Here is an 18,617-nt window from a genome sequence, read left to right as displayed (position 1 = left end):
CGACCGGAGCAGCGCTCGCAACCTCAGTAGCACACCGAGGAATCGGGAATCTAGCTCTACAGTGATGCATAGCGGGGAGACCTGCTAGCAAGAAGGGGATCTGACCTGCTTATAGGGGAAGGGGAGGGGGCTGTGCTCGCCCACAGCAATTCAATCACAACTGGATCCCACCTCCTAGAGGCTGGAACCCATTGGGAGTCAACAGCCCAGCCTTTCTGTCCCATCAGCCAACACGGGTTTCAGCTACTGACCAAAAGGGACACCAGGAACGGTCACAGACATCTCAGAGGCTCTGGTGGGGCAGGAGCACAGAGACTCAACTATACAGGGCGAAAGAGTCCAGAGCCAGAAAGCAGCACCCTGGGGAGAAGCTGAGGGCAGCTGTTGTGTTGTGCACAGGCTGCTCATCTGGCTGGTGGCTGGGAAAGGACCGGGTGAGCCAGCGTGACATTCAGGGAGTCATTGTGCTGCACCAGGGATGTGTGCTTGTAGTGCAAGACCAGGTCCTTGAGGGAGGCGTAGAGGTTGTAGGGTTCAGCGAACCCGTAGCCGGTCGCCGTTTTGTAGATCACGCAGTGCTTGGTATCACCGTCCACCCTGCCAGGGAGACAAGGGAGCACGGGTCAGCGGCACGCCAGAGCCCCGCAGCGCAAGGGAGCCCGGCTGGGACAGGGACAGCAGAGCACAAGCAGGCGTCACTGAAGCAGCCGAAAGGTACAGCTGGCCCTGGCAGGAGGAGGCGAGGCAGAGGAGACTTCGGGGAAGCCCAGCCTGCCAGCTGACGCCTCCACCAGCCTCCAGCATCTGGCAAGAAAAGGGCAGAGCAACGCGGGAACGCAGCCCACGCCAGCCCCATCCCACCATGTCTGCTTGGGGGTACTCACACCACGGAGCAGGCGTAGCATCCCTTCTGGCTGCTCTCGCGGATCAGGAAGGTGCCGTCCCGCTTGCCACACAGCATCTCTTCTGCTTGCAAGCGGTTGATCTTTCCCACGTACCACGTCCGCTCTTCATGGTGGGGCAGCTCCTCCTCATCATCCATCATGGAGTACTGGCTGTAACCGAGCACAGGCAGGGTCAGACCCCCTCGGTTTGGGCACATGGCCCCCACACCTCCCCTCCTACTGCCAGCTGCTGTCACCCATTCCAGCAGGGAAGGTGTTCTCAGCTCCCAGGCAGGGAGACGGGACTTGCCCGCAGCCCTGGTGCAGGCAGAACCGGCTGCGCAGCCTGCGCTCCCGCAGCCCCCCACATCCCAAAGCACGTGAGCAGGGACACTCACTCCTCCGTCTCGTTCTTGATGCCCAGCCACTCGTTGATTTTCTTCTGCCGGGCACCCTTCTGTGTCAGCCACCTGGGGAAGGAAGGAGAGGCAGAGCTCAGCGCGGGCAGCGTGCCCCAGGCCAGGCACCAGTCGCGAAGCCATCACCAGAGGGCAGCAGCCGTCCTTTGAGGGACCACCATGCCCCGAGGCTCCATGCTGCAGGGCTCGTTCCTGCACCAAGCAGCCCACAAGCCAGTCCAACCAGCCTCAAAGCCCTCAAGGAGCCAGCTGGATCGCTCCCGGGCTGGGCTGGAGGGGCAGCAGGGCTCCACTCCCAGCCCTCTGTGGGGGAAGGTGCTACGTACACCAAATACTGGTCCCGCAGTTTGCGTAGCTGCATGAGGTCTGGCTTGAGGCTGTTCATGCGCTTGTCGATCTCCCGGTTCTCCGAGGCTTGTTTCTTCAGGTCCTGCTCCAGCTTCATCTTGCTGTCGTGGATCTCTGTGATGCGAGACTTGAGCTTCTCCGAGTTCATGAGGATCCTGGGAGAAGGAGGGGGGGTTTAGGCTGTGAGCCAGGGTGGGGGAGGCGGATGAGGCAGCCTGCCAGCTCCAGCCCACAGCACGCTGCTGGAGAGACAAGGATCGCACATGCCTTGGCTCTGTGCTGGGCCAGGATGATCCTTGCAGTCCCCAGAGCCCTTCCCCAGGCAGGTAACCAACTTCTCCAGTGGTCACCACCACCCCCTGTCCTCACCGTTGCACCTCCTTCTCATTGCCTTCCCGCCGGAAGCGCTCGATGTACTCCTTGCTGCATTTCTCCTGCGTCTGACACTGCTCCTCAAAGATCTTGATTGTTTCATTGAAGGCCTCGATTGCCGTCCTCTTCATCTGCAGCTCCTGAAAATGGATGGAAGAGCTGAGGAAGGGGGAGCATTTGGGCAGGTTTCTGCCCATCTGCATCCCTTCTTCACCCCTCCTCAAAGCAGCACTGTCCTTGCTGCAGGCAAAATATCCCCCTCTTCAAAGTTCATTCTCTGGGGAGTCCCCTCAAGTCCAGGAGCAGACAAACAGGGCAGCGGGTGCCCGACCTCTGCTCTCCTCTGCGCACAGCGGCACAGCTGCCGGTGATCAGGGGATGTCAGGGCAGCCCATGGGGAAGGCAGTGCCCACGTACCTGGGAAGTGCGTGTGTACTCCTCATACAGCAGGTCGTACTCCCAGCTCTTGTCCTGGTACTGCTGGTGATAGACCTTCAGCTGCTCCCCGACGGCTTCCACGCTGTCCTCTTTCACCACTTGGTCCTGCCATACGCACAGCCTCAGTCAGGACCTGCTCAATCAGGTCCCATGAAACCCCACCAGCCCTGCAGGATGCCTGTCACCCCACAAAGCAACATCCTAGCACAGGGGAAGGGGTAGGACTTTGTCAGCTACCAAAGAACCAGTGATGGACCTGTAAATGCCCCTGGTTCAGGCTGTGCTGGCCAGCCACGTCCCTGCGGCACAGGCCTCACCTGCTGGTACTTGGAGATGGGGTAGAGCAGCCTGGTGTCCAGCTTGGCGTTGTACTGGGCGAGTGACTCGTGCCGGTAATGGGTGATGAGCTCCACCACCGAGCCGAAAGTCAGGGGCTCTGAGAAGCCATACTTCCCTTCCCGGTGAAAGATCTTGATCAGCTTGTTATTGCCTCCTTTCCTGTAGTGGGGAGGGGAGAGAGGGTACTTATCACCACCGCAGCACCCTACAACAGCCTGACATCTGGGCGTCCAGGCAGCTGTAAAAGCACAGGGACACGTGCTGACAGCTCCACCCCAGAGCAGCGGAGGCTCTGGGCAAACCCCAGCGTCCTACCTGAGCGTGAGCGTGTACTCTCCCTGGATCTTGCTGGAGGCATCCCGCACCAAGAAGGTACCATCCGGCGTGTCCCGTAGCTTCTCATTCACCTCCTCCCTGCGAGGAACATGATTGTCATGGCCTGTGAGGTGCAGCCAGGGCTCCCCTAGATAACCCGACAGAGAGAGGGCACCCAGGATGTGAGCTGCCAGCCGCTCCCTTACCGGGAAATGTCACCCCAGTACCACTCGGCGTCCTGCAAGGGCACGCTGTTCCCGTTGGCCAGGCTGGCTGCGCTAGGCTTTGGCTTAGGCGGTTTTGGAGGCAAGGCTGTAAGAGATGCAGGATCGAAGCAGGGTGAGCCCCAGTCCCAGCTCCCCACCCTTGCACAGGGCAATCCCTCGGAGCACTGAGTCCCCCTCCCTGCAGTGACCGTCCTGGGAAGCCCCGCTCGGCCACCACACTGCCAGGAGCTGCTCCAGGCACATCTACAGCAGCAAATGAGCGCCTCGAGCAGGCACCCAGGCAGAGCTGGGTTACAGAAACGCCCTCGGCAGCCTGCTCACAGGGGCAGAGACTCCACACCCACGAAGCACAAACACCAGCACCTCGGGCCCCAAGAAAAAAGGGCATCTCAGTACCTGGAGGCAACTGTTCCAGCTCCAGCTCCTTCGTCTGCAGAAGTATCTCCAGAAACAGCACGGAGAAGTCAGGGCTCAGCTCTGGGCTGCAGGGAAAGAGGAGCCAAGTAAGAACAGCAGTTGTGGGGGAAAACTTGGCACTGCTCCCGTGCCCCCTGGGCAAAGCTGGGGTCAGCTGGTTCATCCCAGCTGCCAGATCCCAGGCTGACAGAAGCAAGGGCTCTGCCCTGGCTTTGAGTCCCACCTCTGTGTGCTGCCAGCAGTTTAATCCCACGTGCAGCGAGGCAGGGGCTGCACGCAGACCTGCTGTTACAGGCTGGACTCCTCGTCCTGGCAGGCACAGCGGCTGACGCTTGGTACACGGCTGGAAGCAGAGAGCCTCACGTACCTGGCGCCAGGCAGCCGGAGAAGAAGGGGGCCGAAGATTTCTCCCAGGGCCCGAGGGTGGAGGCTGTTGCTCTCAGCCTGCTGCGATACCTTCCCCAGATGCCGGAGCAGGAACTGCAGGGTGAGCGTGTTCTGGAGCGGGACCGCAGGCGACTCCAGGGCCAACAGCAGCTGCTTCCGGCAATTCTCCGGCTGAGGGATCTCTGGGGAGAGAAGACGACACGATGGAAGGGCTGGGACAGCCGGCACCACTCTCCACGCTCTGGCTGCGTCACAGCGTGGGAGCACTGTCGGCAGCAGAGGCCGTGTGCCAGACCCCATAGGGACAGGGCTTATTTTAATATCCCAAACATGTCCATCCCGCCCAGCCACCCCTTCAAAGTGCAGCTAGGGGAAGCCCTTACCCTGCAGGATGCGAAGGATGTCTCCGTGCACGGACACCGGCACCACGGGAGAGGGCAGGTCCTGCAGGTAGCCTCGCAGCGCCTCGCCCAGGGAGTGCACGTCAAAGGGCTCCAGGTCGCCCAGGGTCCAATCTGCCAGGGCACATATTTTCCATGGGTGGCAGGCACATCACCGGGCACCCGCCAGCAGCTCCGGTGCTGCCAGCACCCGTCCCAGAGACCGTCACACATCACCCAGACAGCTATCACAGTACACGGGCAGCTCAGCACCACAAGGGAGCTCAGGCAGCCCTCAGGCAGCCGAGCAGCCCACACAATGTAGGACACTTAGACATGCCCCCTGCACCCCAGAAATAAGCTGGCCCTGGGAATCCTGGCAGGTGCCCCCCTCAGGAGGAGGGTAGAGGCCATTTTGGATGCCCACACCCTTTTGCCCTGAGCCCTGCCACAGGAATCCTGGGCACGTGAGACTCGTGTGACAATTCTGTTCCCTGCTGCTGGTAGAGACAAGTGCAGACTGACCAGCCACAGACTGAACCCCATGGGGGAAATGTCTCCCTCGAACTGTGCCGCCCCATGAACGCAAGGCACATAAAGCCTGTCCCGAAGGCAATGCAGCTAGAGCTGACAGCACTGTGTAGTTGGGGTTTGCAAGAACGTCTGCGGAAGGGGACAAGCCAGCACGGTGCTGGATGAGGCCCAAGCCCAGCCGAGAGGCAGACAGCTCCGAAGGCTCCCCGGCAGAGACATCAGCTGCCGGCACAGCGGAGCCAAGGCTCCAGCCACCAAGCTGAGCTGAAGGATCCTCCCCTGCTTATTAGTGGCATGACAGAACCAGAGAAGCCTCTGCCAGCCCATCGGCAGAGCACCCCAAGAGCGGGACACCCCGAAGAGGCAGCAGGAGACAAGCGCAGGCATTCACTTGTTGGCCTGTGAGTCTCCAAGCCGGCGCCACATCCCTTTGCTCCAGCCCACGGACGGTGGCAGGAATGCCCCCCTCTCCTGCCCCTTCCATGCGAGAGGGGGACGTGTCAGGACGGGGATGGCCCAGCCCCACAGGCAGCGTGCCGGGAGTCAGGAACTGCCGGGGACAGGCGAGCCTGGCCTGGATTGCATTAATGCTGGCGCTGTCACATCCACTAATCTCCTCCATCTGAGCCGATTCGCCTCCTCACCACGCGGAGCTGGTTCTTACCGGTTCTCAGCGCTTGCCTCAGTTCGGAGCCAGATGTCCTGTACAACATCTCGCTGTCTAACCCTGCGGAAGCGAGGACATTGCTGTTAGCTGCGAGCTGTGCAGCTCCCAGTGCGTGCACCGTTTCGGTGCCAGCCCAGCAGCCGCGCACCGGCTGGGCAATGGCTGTGGCATAGCTAACCAGGCCTGGACAGTGTCCAAGCCAACCTCCTGCAGATGCTGCCGCAGCCCCCTTGGCCCACAGGACACCTGGGTCAGCGGCCCCGTTTCTCCCCCATGGCACAGATCCAGGCTGGAAGTGCTTCCCAAACCCCAGCACCCATCCGGGGTGTGTAGGCGCCCTGTGTGCAGACCCAGCGCTCTCACCCCAGGCCTCTGCACAGGACAGTGCACTGGGGTCAAGCCCAGCTCTGGGGAATAGTGGCTCAAGCCAGGGAGAAGTGGGAGCCCCCCCTTCTGCAGGCAGCTGCATCCTGCATGTCCCACGGAACTCGGTCCAATGCCAACAGCTTTTTAAAGACAGCTGCCTGCCCCCTGCCCTCACCATGTGGTTTTGGGGGGGTATCAGCCCCTCAATTCTCAGCATCCCCCTTTACCTTTCTTCTCAACAGCTTCCACAAGCTTCACCAGCAGCGGCGGTGCAATCTCAGGAGGGCTGAACTGCTCCTGCAAGTCTGGGAGAGGAGACCCTGGGGGAGAAAGAGGGAAAGAAGGGGTCAGCCCCAGCTCAGCCCTCAGCAGATGCTCTGCAGCGGAGCTGGGCTGGGGCACAACCAACGCCGCTCCCCAACAGCAGCGTCCGAGAGCAAGGAAAGCCAGAGCCCTCGCGAACACTGCACGGAGGCCACGGGAAACCTGCGAACCAGAAACCAGCACAGCTCTTGTTGAGCCTGGCCTTGCCCCGAGCCCCCGACAGGGTGTGCACAGGGGTATCCCTGCTGCTCCCTGCAGAGCTTAGGAGGCAGAGCCTATCTCCCTGGGGACCCCGGCACCCCAGGCAGGCAGCGCAGGGGTTACCAGAGCTCCTGGAGCTCAGGCCGGGTTTGGTCCCTGCCCAGCACAGGGCTGGTAGAGGAGCACAGCCAGGGAGCTCGCTCACGGTGGTGAGCTGTGATTAATCCAGCAATTCAGACAGAATGCCATGTCAGCAAATTCCTGCCCTTGATTGCTTGTTTAACATGGAAACCAGCCCTCTGCCTCCCCCTCCCCGCAAGCCCGCAGCCTCTGTGCGAGCTGTTACAGGGTGCAGACAGCCCACACCACAGGACTGGGGTCTCCCCCTTCCCCAAGGGATCTATGGACCCACATTGGGTGGCATTTCACTGCCACCTCCAGAATTTCTTGAGGTCCCAGCTCTGCGCACCCCTCTTCCCCTGTGCTGGAGGGGCGACGCATGCCGGGGCAGGAGCACACAGGCCCGGCCAGGCAGCTGGCAGCAGGAGGTTTGCCGAAGGATGAGCAGTGCCAGGTCCTCGCTTGCTTCTAATTCAGCACCAGCCAGTGCAAGAGGCTCCTCCGAGCTGGTCCACAGCACCAGGCAGACCCTGGGGAGCCCACGGTCGGCGAGGACACGCAGCACGCTCCATTCTGGGGAGGCAGAGCCAAAAGGCTGCTTCCCATTGCGAAACAGGGCTCTGTTGTCATGGATCTGACCCAAACTCGCTCGGTGTGGTCTTGCCATGAGGCGCAGCAAGCTGAAACTCCGCACCCGGCTGAGCCTCCTGCACCCACAGCCTCTTGAGGACATGAAGCAGCCTTTGACTCAGCAGCTGCAGAAAAGGGAGCAGGGGAGCAGGCAACCAGCAGTTCTGCAAGGGCCCGTGCTGCTGTGGGGGGCAATCCCCCACCAGAGAGAGTCCCTGGGCATGGGAAGGGGCCCAGAATGGTGCTGGTTGGGGTGGGGAAGCTGCAGGCAAGCTGCCAGGCTGGCAGCTCTGGGCCTGACCCTTGGGAAGGGCTGAAGGGAGAGTAAATACTGGTGCTGCCCACGTGGCCTGGCCGGGAATGTGCTGCTTCAGCAGGCAGCAGCCTGCCTTTTTTTATCAGGCAGCCTTTGCCGGAGCCAGCAGCGGCTCCCGAGCCTGCCGGGCCTCCGGGCTGGGCTGCCGTGAACAAGGCTGCTCACAGCACGGCCCGGGCAGCTGCGGAAATATTTCCGAGCCACATTTTCCGCTCATGTTCTCTGCGGAAGGCAAACACCAGCAGCTCATAAATTCATCGGCAGAAAGCGCTGGGCCTCGCTGCTCTGCGAGGCCAGCCCTGCTCCCATGCTGTGCGACCGCCGTGGCACTGGCCCTCTTCCACGTGTGACACGGGAGGGCTAAGGGATCCCTGCTAGCCAGGAGGGGACCTGGGAAACAGGGCAGAAATGCTGTCAGCTATGAGCTTCGTGGGGCAGCCAGGAGACATCTCTGCACCTCACGAAGTGCAGACCACAAAGAAATAACACGGGCTTGGCTTAAATACAATTTCTCAGTTGCAAATATGTGTCTCCCCACCAGCATCCTAACAGGCTGCATATAAAATGGCTTTGGGCATTTGAATTGCCACCATGGAGGCCCCGGCTGTGCCCAGGGTGGAGGCTGGCTGGGGGGATGCACCCAGAGAGAAGAGGGACAGGGCTGGCATCTCTGTCACGTGCGCTAGTACCTGACCCCCTCCATCCCCGGGCAGGATGCAGACAGGCTGGCTTTTGGTTTCTTTCCCAAACACATCTCTTCCGTTTGTCAGGAGCTTTGGCACATATCTTCTTCCACATCCCAAAGATCCCCACCCCTGTGCAGGGCAGCAGCTTTGACCACCCAGACACAAGTCCACCAAGCCCCACTGGAGAAGAGGAGAAGGAGAGAGCCCACAAAGACATAAATACAGCCCCTGAGGGAGCGCAGGGCTGGATGCAGGCAAGGCCGACGCATCCACCGCAGAGCATGCCCCAGGCTCCCAAGAGGAGCTGCTTTCTTGGAAAGGCAGGTTGCAAGTGGGATGACTCAGGTCAGCGGCTCTCACTGCCAACCCAAACGCACGGCCCGGCTGCATTCCCACCCTGCGGAGATGTTTCCTGGGGCTGTCCCTCCGGCTCTGGGAGCAGGAGCACGGGAGGCAGCTGTGGGGAGCTGCACACCCAGCCCCACCACTCTGCTTTCTGAGACAGGGCCTCCCTTCCATTCATTAAGACCCCAGAGATGTTTCACACAGCTAAAATCATCTGATGGGACAGACGTGGCTCCCAGGCAGAGAGGGATGGGGAGGACCGGGCGTGTGCTCAGATGCCCACCAGTTCCTGCTGCTGACCCTAATACTCCCGTGCACACCAGCACAAAGTCTTCTGCAAGGCACGGGAAAAGCAAAGGCAGGCGAAGCATGACTATCACCCCTGTTTGCCGTCTCAGAGCACCCGGAGCCTGCCAAGCCCATACCATGGGGCCTGTGAGCCAAAAGAAAAATAGGCAAAGAGAAGGCAGCTGCCACAGCTCTACAGGCAGCGCTGAGGCACAGTGGTTCTCCCAGCTCCCGGATCTGGTCTGTGCCAAGCCCAGCGCTGGCTGGGAGGCAGCCGCAGGTGCAGGGCGGCCCATACCCTGCCTGAGGGTGTCTGCCCAGCCCTAAGCGAGAGCTCTGCAATCCGTGGGGAAGGATGGGTGCCAGGCAGACAAGCAATTAACTCCAGTTCTCGGAAGTACTCTTTTAGACCCTGACTTTTCTCCTCTTGCCCAGAGACAAGTAATTGTGTGTCTCAGCACAGCCGAGTGGCTCTTGGCAGGGAGCAATGCCCCGGGCGCTCCAGAGGCAGAGGCAGGGAGGTGGTTGGGAGAGGTCAGGACTTATTCCTAAAGGGAGGGATTGGAGCAGAACCCTCAGCAGAGCCGGGAAATGGACCAAGGACCACAGGGATCCTGGCTGGTCAGGGGCCACAGAGGGAGAAGGATCTTGGAGAGGTAAGAGCGGTACAAGGCTTGCTCCAAGAAGCTCTGCTAAGTAGATTGATAAGCTGGAGGAACAATGTGCTTTTCTCTCAGCCAGGACTAAGTGTGAGCCCACAAAGCCCAGGCAACTCGAATGCATTGCTGCCGGCAAGGCAGTCTGGTGCTGCCGAGCCGAGGGCTTCATCGCTGTCTCGCAAAGCCGCTCACACACCCTCATCCGCTGCATGCTGAGGGTGGAGGTGTCTCAGAGCAACATAGCACACAGCAGGGCTTACCTTGCTCCAGAGCCTCCTGCAGCCGGCAGCCGCTGGCCCCCGGCGTTGCGGGCAGGGGTCTCTGCACTCGGGGCCGGTGAGAGGGGACGGAGATCTTCACGGGCCCCACGTACTCCACATACGTGCCGGGAAAGTCACCCTTCTGCTTGGTCCGCTCATTGACGCCCAGGATCCACCCAATCTGATTGGGGGTCTGCTCATCCCCGTCTTTGAAGCCCAAGGCTTGCAAGGCCCCCTTGCTCACTACCAGGATGTCCCCAGGCAGCAGATCAATGTCCTCCTCGCGCTCCTTGCGGTAGGGGTAGAGCGCGCGGTACTGGAATCCGTCGGTGCTGCCCATTCTCTCTGCTGAGGGGAGAACAGCTCTGAAGGGTGAGGCAGTGTGTTTCGGGTGGGAGAAGAAGGACCTCAGAGGCAGCTCTCCCCCATCAGCACTCTGAATGTCTCTGCATGAACCAGCACCCCAGGAGCCTGGTCTGGGTGACCCGGCACACTTAGGTGCAGCCCCTTTTCCTTAGCTTGAAACCACGATTCAACCAAATTATGGAGCAAAGGGAGAAGGAGACAAACATAATCCAGCACTTGTGAGTGGGCATGCAGCAAAGAAACAGGAGATCAGGGTCTGCTTCACCAAAAAAGCAGCAGATTTCTTGGAGTCCGGGGGCCAAAAGCACGGAGCGTTTCCAGCCCAGAACAGCGTGGCATGCTACGTCTCCCTTCCCAGTGCCTGCAAAGAGAAGAAGACCTGTCACCGCACAGCCAGGCACCCCGCACTCTCCCAAGACACCAACATTCAAACCAGGGGTTCATCTGAGCAGCCGAGAGAGGTAGGACTTGATTCTCTCCTACCTACCAGCTGATGTTGAGCCCTGGATCCAACCAGGACATGCTAATACCAATTTACACTCCCAAAAGCAAGAGCAGAGCCAGCGGCTGCAGGCAGAAATGCCACCTCCTCTCTGCTACAATCAGGCACCAGCCCTGCATCTTAAAGAGGTTCACTCCTGCTTCTTCAGCTTACCCTCGCAGCACTTATGCAAACAAGAAGACAACAAGCGGGACAAAACAGCCTTTATGCAGGAACTTTTGCATACAGAAAAGGGTGACCCTGCAACCACCAGCTGGATGCCCTGAATAGGAGCAAAACAAACAGATTTAACCTTTTCTTGTTAAATCGATTCAGTTTCACAGTTCACCTTTACATCTCCCCATGCAATCCCCCACAAAGTCATTTTCTGAAGGTAGCTGCCCACAAACGTAGGTTAACCAAGCTTTCAGTGAAAGGCTTTTGAGATGCTTTGCCATTCCCACAGAGCAGTACTTCAAAGCTTTGCTCTAAGCAAAGTAAATTTTTGAACTATTCAAAAGCAGCAACAGCATCAAGTGCGGGCATGGGTTCTTTTTGCAGAGATGGAGGTGAGAGGAGTTAAAATAGTCTTTAGAAGCCTTTAAGTCTACTGCCTTTCAGCTATTCAGAGAGAAATTGAAGAATATGCTGCCTGCCCTGCCCAGAAATCCACCAAAAAGAACAAACCTGGGTTATAACATGTTGTTGATGGGATGTATGAGCTGGGGCATTCCCATCAGCCGAGCACGTCCTCTTTTCCCATCCCCTCCCGGCCGCACGGGCCAGTTTTCCACCTCCCTCAGGCAAATCTCAGCATTCCAGTTCCCGCAGCCACGGCATGCAACCAAGGACCGGACCTACAAGCCACCGGAGCAGCCAGAAACCAGCCTGCCCAGGGACACCCTACGCCTATGCTGAAATGCTGCAGGTCCTATTAACAGCTTGAGCTGTTTTGGCCCAGAAAACACCCAATCCAGCTCAAACTCTTGAGTCTCATCTGAAAACTATTAGCGAACAGGAAGGCGCTTCTCAGGGCTGCTGGAGCCTCTGCAGAGGGAGGCAAGGAGGCAAAGGGAGCCAGGGCACCCTTCCCAGCGGGGTCAATGCATAACCAAGCACGGCATGAAGCCAAGGCTGCTTTGACCACTGGTTGGACTAACGTTGGTGATCTGCAGTATTTCAAAATAACCCTTTCCGGCCAGCAACATGTTACAGTTCACATCAGCTACAAGCCCCGCTTTTCTCCCGCACGTGCTACCGCCCCTGCACGCTACCAGAAAGTCAAAGATTGGTGCGAGTGCCCCATGAGGAGCTGGCTTCACCTCTCCGCAGCCAGGCTCTCCAGCCTGGCACCACGCTGCGGGCTCCTTCCCTTGACAAAGGACAGCACAAAGAGACCATGGCACATGAAATCTGTGTAGCAGCCAGGGCCCGTGCTAGTTGCCTGAGCTCGGGCAAGCGTCCCAGCTCGGCTCTCTTTGCCATGAATGAGCGGGCGCTGCCCTTGGGGGAGGTAGGACACTTGCAGCCAGGCTCTGGTGGGTGGGGAACAGGATTGAGCCTGATCTGGTTTGCTGAAGAGCTTCTCCGGAGCTCCAGGAGCAACACAAGGCTGCAGGATTCATGGCGAGACCCTGGGGACAAAGAGTGTTTGTGGAAGAAGCAGCACATCCCAGCAGAGCCGCTGTGCAAGCTCCCACCACACTGGGATGGCAGCCGCAGGGAACTCGTAGCGGAGCCCACTTTTCCCCAATCCAACCAGCCCCAGCCAGGAAAATATTACTTCATAACCCAGAGCATAAAGAGAGATTTATAACTAGGCTCGCTGCCTGCCCCTCGCCCCTCTGAACGCTGCTTGTCAGGGTCCGACGGAGCCGAGCCGGCAGCGCCGGGGGCATGTCTGACTGCCAGGGGCCCGAGCGGTTCCTGCCTGCCGGGAAAGGCATCGGCAGCTCCCGCTCCTCCCGGCGAGGACAGACCCTGTAAGGCACCCAGAGGCGGCAGAGCCCCAACCCAGCGGGATTGATGCTCCTCCACAGGCACCTCCCCAGCTTCCACCCGCAGATCCCAGGCGCCTCAGACAAGCTGGTGCAGCCGAAGAGGCTGGAAGGACAAAATGCTCAGCCCTGGCAAACTTGTTCAGTAGCTTTTCAAAGCAGACCTGTGCAGAGGGGTGGGAAGAGCTCCGGAGCACCGAGTCTCTCCAAACAGCAGGTCCCACAGCTCCTGCTCCGTTGACTCCTTCCAGCCTCCTTCCCTGCGGTGGGAACACAGGGACACAGCTCTGTGCCACCCTGCTCTCCACGTCCCAGCAGGTCACTGGGCACATGAAAAAATACAGATAACTTAGAGCCAGCCTGCTCCTGGGGCAGTCTCGCCTGCCTTCCGTGCACTCAGCCTATATGGGGATCAAGTACCCAAAAATGGGGGTGAGGAGCCCCTCGGGAAACCCAAATCCACACGGCTAACACCAGCGCTTGTCCTCTCCACAGGAAACACTTGTCCTCTGTCCTGCCACGGACTCAGCAAGCTGCTTCCCAGGCTGAGCTGTGCGTGCAGGATGGCAGCCACCGGCCAGGAAAGCTCTGCACCCCACAGAGAGCAGCTGACCGTGTCTTCGGGAGAGGCAACGCACACTTCCCAAAGCCTTGAAAGGGCTCTTTGGAGGGAAGGCGAGTTGGGGAAGGCAGCGCCAAGAGCCCGGGACAGGCACGAGCCTGTCGGCTGGCAGCACACCTCCGAGCCGGGGCTCTGCGTGCACAGGAGAGAGGGAGCAGCTTGCCAAAAGATTTCAGCTGGGCCCAGCTCCAGGTTTGCTCGACTCTGGGAGAGGAACCTCGTGTGTCCACGCTGGCGAGCACTTGCTTAAGCTGCTCTGAAAATCCCATGCATCAGACATCTAAATACCTTTGGTAAATCTATCTCAGTGCCCAGAAACAATCCCTTGATTCATTAACTGCTGTCAATACTTTCTTTGTTTAATACATCGCTTTGAAACAAAAAACACATTACAAGTCTTTTTGTGTGTGCCCAGCACATAAATAAAAGCATCTTAACATTTCAAATGTGGTTCCTGTGCTTTTTAACCCAGTTCCAAGCGCAGTTCAAAGTGCAGCTTGACTCAAAGCGAGACTGAGTGTTCCTTTCCCTCCAGTGAGGTGAAAGAATGCATAAAAATATTTAAACGAAGAATATGCTTACAGCAATCTACACAGCCCAAATCTTTCCAGGTTACATCAGATCCTTAGTGAGCAAAACACCAAATCCAGTTTTGAACTGTAAAATGCTATGTATTAATGGGTTACAAACAATGAAAACAACCCTTTCCTTTAATAAAAAGAGAAAATAGGACAATGCAACTAGGGATGGAAATAAAAATGGACACAGAACCACCTGCCACATCATGCCCTACTGCGACAACTGCTGCTGCATCTAGTCTTCCTGACCTACACGGCCAGGGCAGCTCCGCTGGCCCCACACTCCACCGGAGCAGCAGAAGCCGACGGTGCCAAGCACGCCGTGGGTCATGCTGTACGGCACCAGAACCACTGAGCTGCACCGGGCTGGAGAGGGTGAGAGCTTGGGAACCGCTGGTTTATAATTCAGGACAGACAGCACCGCAATCCCCCGCCCTCCCAGGCAGCTTCCCGGGCCGGCTCCCTCCCCAACTCTGCCCGAAGAGCCTGAACGACGACTCGTGAGGCTTGAGCCACAAGGGAGGCCGTGGCGGAGGTGGCAATGCTGCAACGAGCCACGGAGGAAGGAGCGGGGTGAGCCCGCAGGGAGCTGGCACGGGCAGGAAGCAGAGCTGGACACGCTCCACCAGCTGCCCCTGGGGAAGCGGCCAGAGGAGGGAGGAGAGCCGGAGCCATGCTGGAGGCTCGTGCTCCCAGGCTGGTGACGGCCACGGTGCTGCCAAAGCAGCTACTATTTCCCTCCAAACAGGGAAATGCAGCAGGGGCAGCGAATTACGCTGTGAGCTGTGCCCAAGCCAGGCCTGCTGCCCTGAGCGACCACATCGCGGCACAGGCGTGGGGCAGCCAAGGCCATTTCCACCTCTTTTTCTCACAAGAAATGCTTCCCATGCAGCCAGCAACAGAGCCCAAGGAGTAGCAGCGCCCTGCCCATGGCCACCAGCTACCCTTTGCTGAAGACAGGGGGAATTTGCTGCTCAGACTTACATTTCATTAAATATTTTGCTTTATTCACTGAAGCCCAAGGAAGTGAAAGAATATCTGAAAAATTTCACTGAAAAAGTAAATGTTATGATTAGCTGGGACCTGAGTAGCCTAATAAATCCCTGCCTTGGGATGACCGATACCGACCTCATTTTTGAGAGGCAACTAGAGATCTCAACAACCTCCTCCTCATAGGCTGGACAGTCCGAGAGTGCCTCCGGCAATCTGCAGACCTACTCCAAGACTTCTCATACTGTCCGGAGGCTTCTCCGCACATCAGACTTTCTTGCTTCAGTTGAAGCTTGTCCTGTCTTACCCAATTCAGAAACTTTCTCTTCCTCCCTGCAAGAGCCTTTTACTTGGCCAGAGACTTTTATAAAAGCGGAGAAGGACCAAGCACCCTATACCAGCACCAGGCTCCCTTTACACCAGCCCGCAAGCAGCAAGAACACAATACTTCCACTTTAGGAGCATTCATGGGGCAAGGTTTTATGTTTGGGTTTTGTTTTTTTTTTTTTTAAGAAATAAACCCAGAAGCTGTATTTTGGCTATTTCCCTCAAAAATTACAGTTCTAAAAAGACTGAGTTTAAAAAAAAAAAAAAAAAAAATCCAACTGCTCCTGCTAACTCATCTGCTTAAAATCATGTTCCCTCGGGTATTTGGAATTTATATGATGATTTATTAGCAGCTCTGCACAGTGCAGCAATCACATGAAGTAACCTACAAGGTGAGAAACAACCATGTTAGCAGGCCAACATTATTCGGGTATCGGTTGAGAGAAGCAAGACCTTCCAACTTGAGAAATCCACCGTCCCTTCCTCTGTTTGCTTTTTGTCTTCCATTTCTTGGTTACTTTAGCTCCAAGCTGCGGCTCCAAATATTCCCAGAGGAATTAAAAAAAGCACTCGATATTATAAATACTCTTTTTCATTGTAAACACACCCCAGCACTCAGAGCGAAGCGCCGGCGCTCTGACACGGCTCCAAACTGGCTCCGCAAACCACTCTGCTCCTCACCGCATTCCAGCTGAGCCGCAGTTTCTCTTCCAACCCAGAGCTTTTGTCCAGTGAGACCCAAGTACGGGCAGAAAGGATTTTCCTGTGTGCCTAAAATCTTGTTCTAGCGCGTTAAAAACCAAAGGTTTGGGGCAGCGATCACCTTTAAGAGGATCGAAGCCTTGCTGCAAACCACACAGGCAGATCGAAGCACAATCTGCCCACGTCAGAGAAGAGAGTCACCAAAGAAACCAAACCATCGCTTGGACTTTCCCACATCACGGAAGAGTCGATGACTAGAGCAGAGGCCAACCCAGCCTTGGGGACACACCAGCCCTTCGCATGTTAGGGAAGGGCGGGGGAATGGCCAGGAAAGCAGTGATTTAGGCTATATTTACTCAGCTGTCTCCATTCTCTACTCTCACAGAGAAAGTCACAGGGCCAGTTCCCCAGTGGCTTCAAGAGCTGCTCGGGAAATAAAAGCCGCGCATTAATGGGGAGGAGAGAGAGAGCCATTCCTCTGCCACGCTAGGCAGGGGTGCCAAAAGGTGCAATGCTGGTGCCAATCCAGTTCTCTGCAGCTCTCGCAGAGCTCATTTTAGACAGGTTTCCCCCCAGCTTTTATCTCCCATGGAACACAGGCCCTCAGTTTGGGAGGTATGTGACCACGGAAAGCTTCTTCTTCACGGAGCTGAGAAACATCCCCAGCATTAGAAAAGACTCAGGGCACAAACCTCACTGGAAAGCCCTCACAGGGCTTGGGGGCAACTCTTGTCTCAAGCCAGCAAAGCCACTGGCACCCCAGGCCGGATTCTGGCACATCCAGAGGGACAGGCGCACCCCCGGGCCTTCCAGCCCCAGCCGGGGGTCTGCTGGGGCAGAACCGCGGTGGGGCCGAGCCCTCAGCCCAGGCTGGAGCCATGCAGCCCTGACAGGCCACTCTTCTCCGGCTCTGCCAGCCAAAGAGGGTGCCCAGGACCCCCGGCAGTGGGGGCTGCACCTTGCCAAGGCAAGGTCCCTGCACTGGCACCACTGCAAGGGGCACGGCACAAAAGTGCCCGTGCTGGCACTGCTGGGCACGGAGACAGCTTGGGGGGTCGGGGGGCACAGCCCTTACACAGCGAGGGGACGGGGACGGGGACAGCCCCGGCACCGGGACACGCACACAGAGCTCTGGCACAGGAGACCTGCTCTGGCACCTCGGGGCGGGTGGACAGGGCCAGCCCGGGGGTGGCACGGCCCTGGCAGCGGGGCACCCTGCGCTGGCAGCACCGGGAGGGGGACGGGGACAACCCCGGTGCTGCCTCCAGGGAGGAGGCAGAGCCTCGGCCCGGGGCGCCCGGCGAGGCGCTCCCAGCCAGGGTCCCCGGGGCGCCTCACGCTGAGGGGCCGCGCTCACCGCGGATCCCGGCGCCGGCCTGCCCGCCAGGCCCTGGCCCTGGTTCCGATCCCGGCCCCCCTCTCCATCTCCCGCTCCCGCTCCCTCTCCCTCTCCCTCTCCGCCGCCCCCCGCACCGCCGGCCCCGGCCCACCTCTCCACCGGTCCCATCTGCCGCCGCTCGGCTCCAGCCCGCTCCTGCCTCCCAGCCCGGCGGCAGCCTGGGAAAGGGCCCGAGCGCCGCCGGAACGGCTCGAACCCGCCCCGGAAAAGCCCGACAGATGCCGGAGAGGAACGAACCTCCCCGAAGCCTCGGCAGCCCCGCCCCTTCCCCCGGCAAGCCGGTCGCTATCGGGACCACGCCCCTCGCCCGAGCAGCTCCGGAAGGAGCCGAATGGTTGCCGGCCCCAACCGCCGCTCGGCGCTGCGGGGGAGCGTGGCGGCGCCCCCTGGCGGCGGGCCGGGAGCGCGGATGGGCCGGGTCTGGCACCGGGCACCGGGTCTGGCACCGGGCACCGGGACTGCACCGGGCATGAGCACCGCACCGGGCACCGCGACTGCACCGCCATCAGCACTGCACCGGGCACCGGGACTGCACCCGGCATGGGGCACCGCACCGGGCATGGGACACTGCACCGGGCACGGGGCACCGCACCGGGCACCGGGTCTGGCACCGGGCACCGGGACTGCACCGGGCATGAGCACCGCACCGGGCACCGCGACTGCACCGCCATCAGCACTGCACCGGGCACCGGGACTGCACCTGGCATGGGGCACCGCACCGGGCATGGGACACTGCACCGGGCACAAGGCACCGCACCAGGCACCGGGTCTAGCACCGGGCACCGGCACTGCACCGGGCACCGGGACTGCACCAGGCATGGGGCACCGCACCGGGCACCGGCACTGCACCGGGCACTGGGACTGCACTGGGCATGGGGCACCGCACCGGGCACCGGCACTGCACCGGGCACCGGCACTGCACCAGGCACGGGGCACTGCACCAGGCACCGGGACTGCACCGGGCACTGGACATCAGGCACTGCACCAGGCATGTGGCACCGCACCGGGCATTGGGTGCTGCGGACACCCGGTACTGCACGGGGCACCAGGTGCCGCACCGGGCACCACACGGAGCACCAGGCACTGCAGTGGGCACTGCCCTGGGCACCGGGTACTGCAGACACTGGGTGCTGCGCCAGGCACCCACAGTCCAGGCCCAGGGCCGGAGCCAGGCTCGGCGCCAGGCGTGCCGCCGGTGGGGCCGCGTTCCCCCAGCCCTCCCTGCCCGAGCTG

General features: G+C 59.5%; 1 protein-coding gene across 2 annotated transcripts; it reads right to left on the bottom strand.

Moving 5' to 3' along the window:
• Positions 1-404: 404 nt before the first annotated feature.
• Positions 405-10,331, bottom strand: PIK3R2 (phosphoinositide-3-kinase regulatory subunit 2; the record flags this gene model as incomplete). 2 transcript variants are annotated; one of them, XM_082010857.1, is made up of 15 exons in its annotated part: positions 9,923-10,331; positions 6,321-6,413; positions 5,725-5,787; positions 4,530-4,661; positions 4,101-4,328; positions 3,739-3,819; positions 3,322-3,427; positions 3,116-3,214; positions 2,779-2,959; positions 2,441-2,566; positions 2,021-2,163; positions 1,630-1,806; positions 1,283-1,354; positions 885-1,055; positions 405-597 (listed from the first exon to the last, which is right to left on the bottom strand). In XM_082010857.1, exons 1-15 carry the CDS (start codon positions 10,260-10,262, stop codon positions 405-407), a joined length of 2,205 nt encoding a protein of 734 aa, XP_081866983.1. In that variant the 5' UTR covers positions 10,263-10,331. The 2 variants fall into 2 exon arrangements, with proteins under 2 accessions (XP_081866983.1, XP_081866984.1); XM_082010858.1 differs by having other exon boundaries at positions 3,739-3,824; positions 4,127-4,328.
• Between the last annotated feature and the right edge of the window lie 8,286 nt (positions 10,332-18,617).

This window comes from Phaethon aethereus, assembly GCF_964289735.1.
Source record: "Phaethon aethereus genome assembly, chromosome: 26".
Classification (NCBI taxonomy): domain Eukaryota; kingdom Metazoa; phylum Chordata; class Aves; order Phaethontiformes; family Phaethontidae; genus Phaethon; species Phaethon aethereus.
Note: the sequence above shows the minus strand (reverse complement) of the source record. Positions and strands in the feature narration are given on the sequence as shown.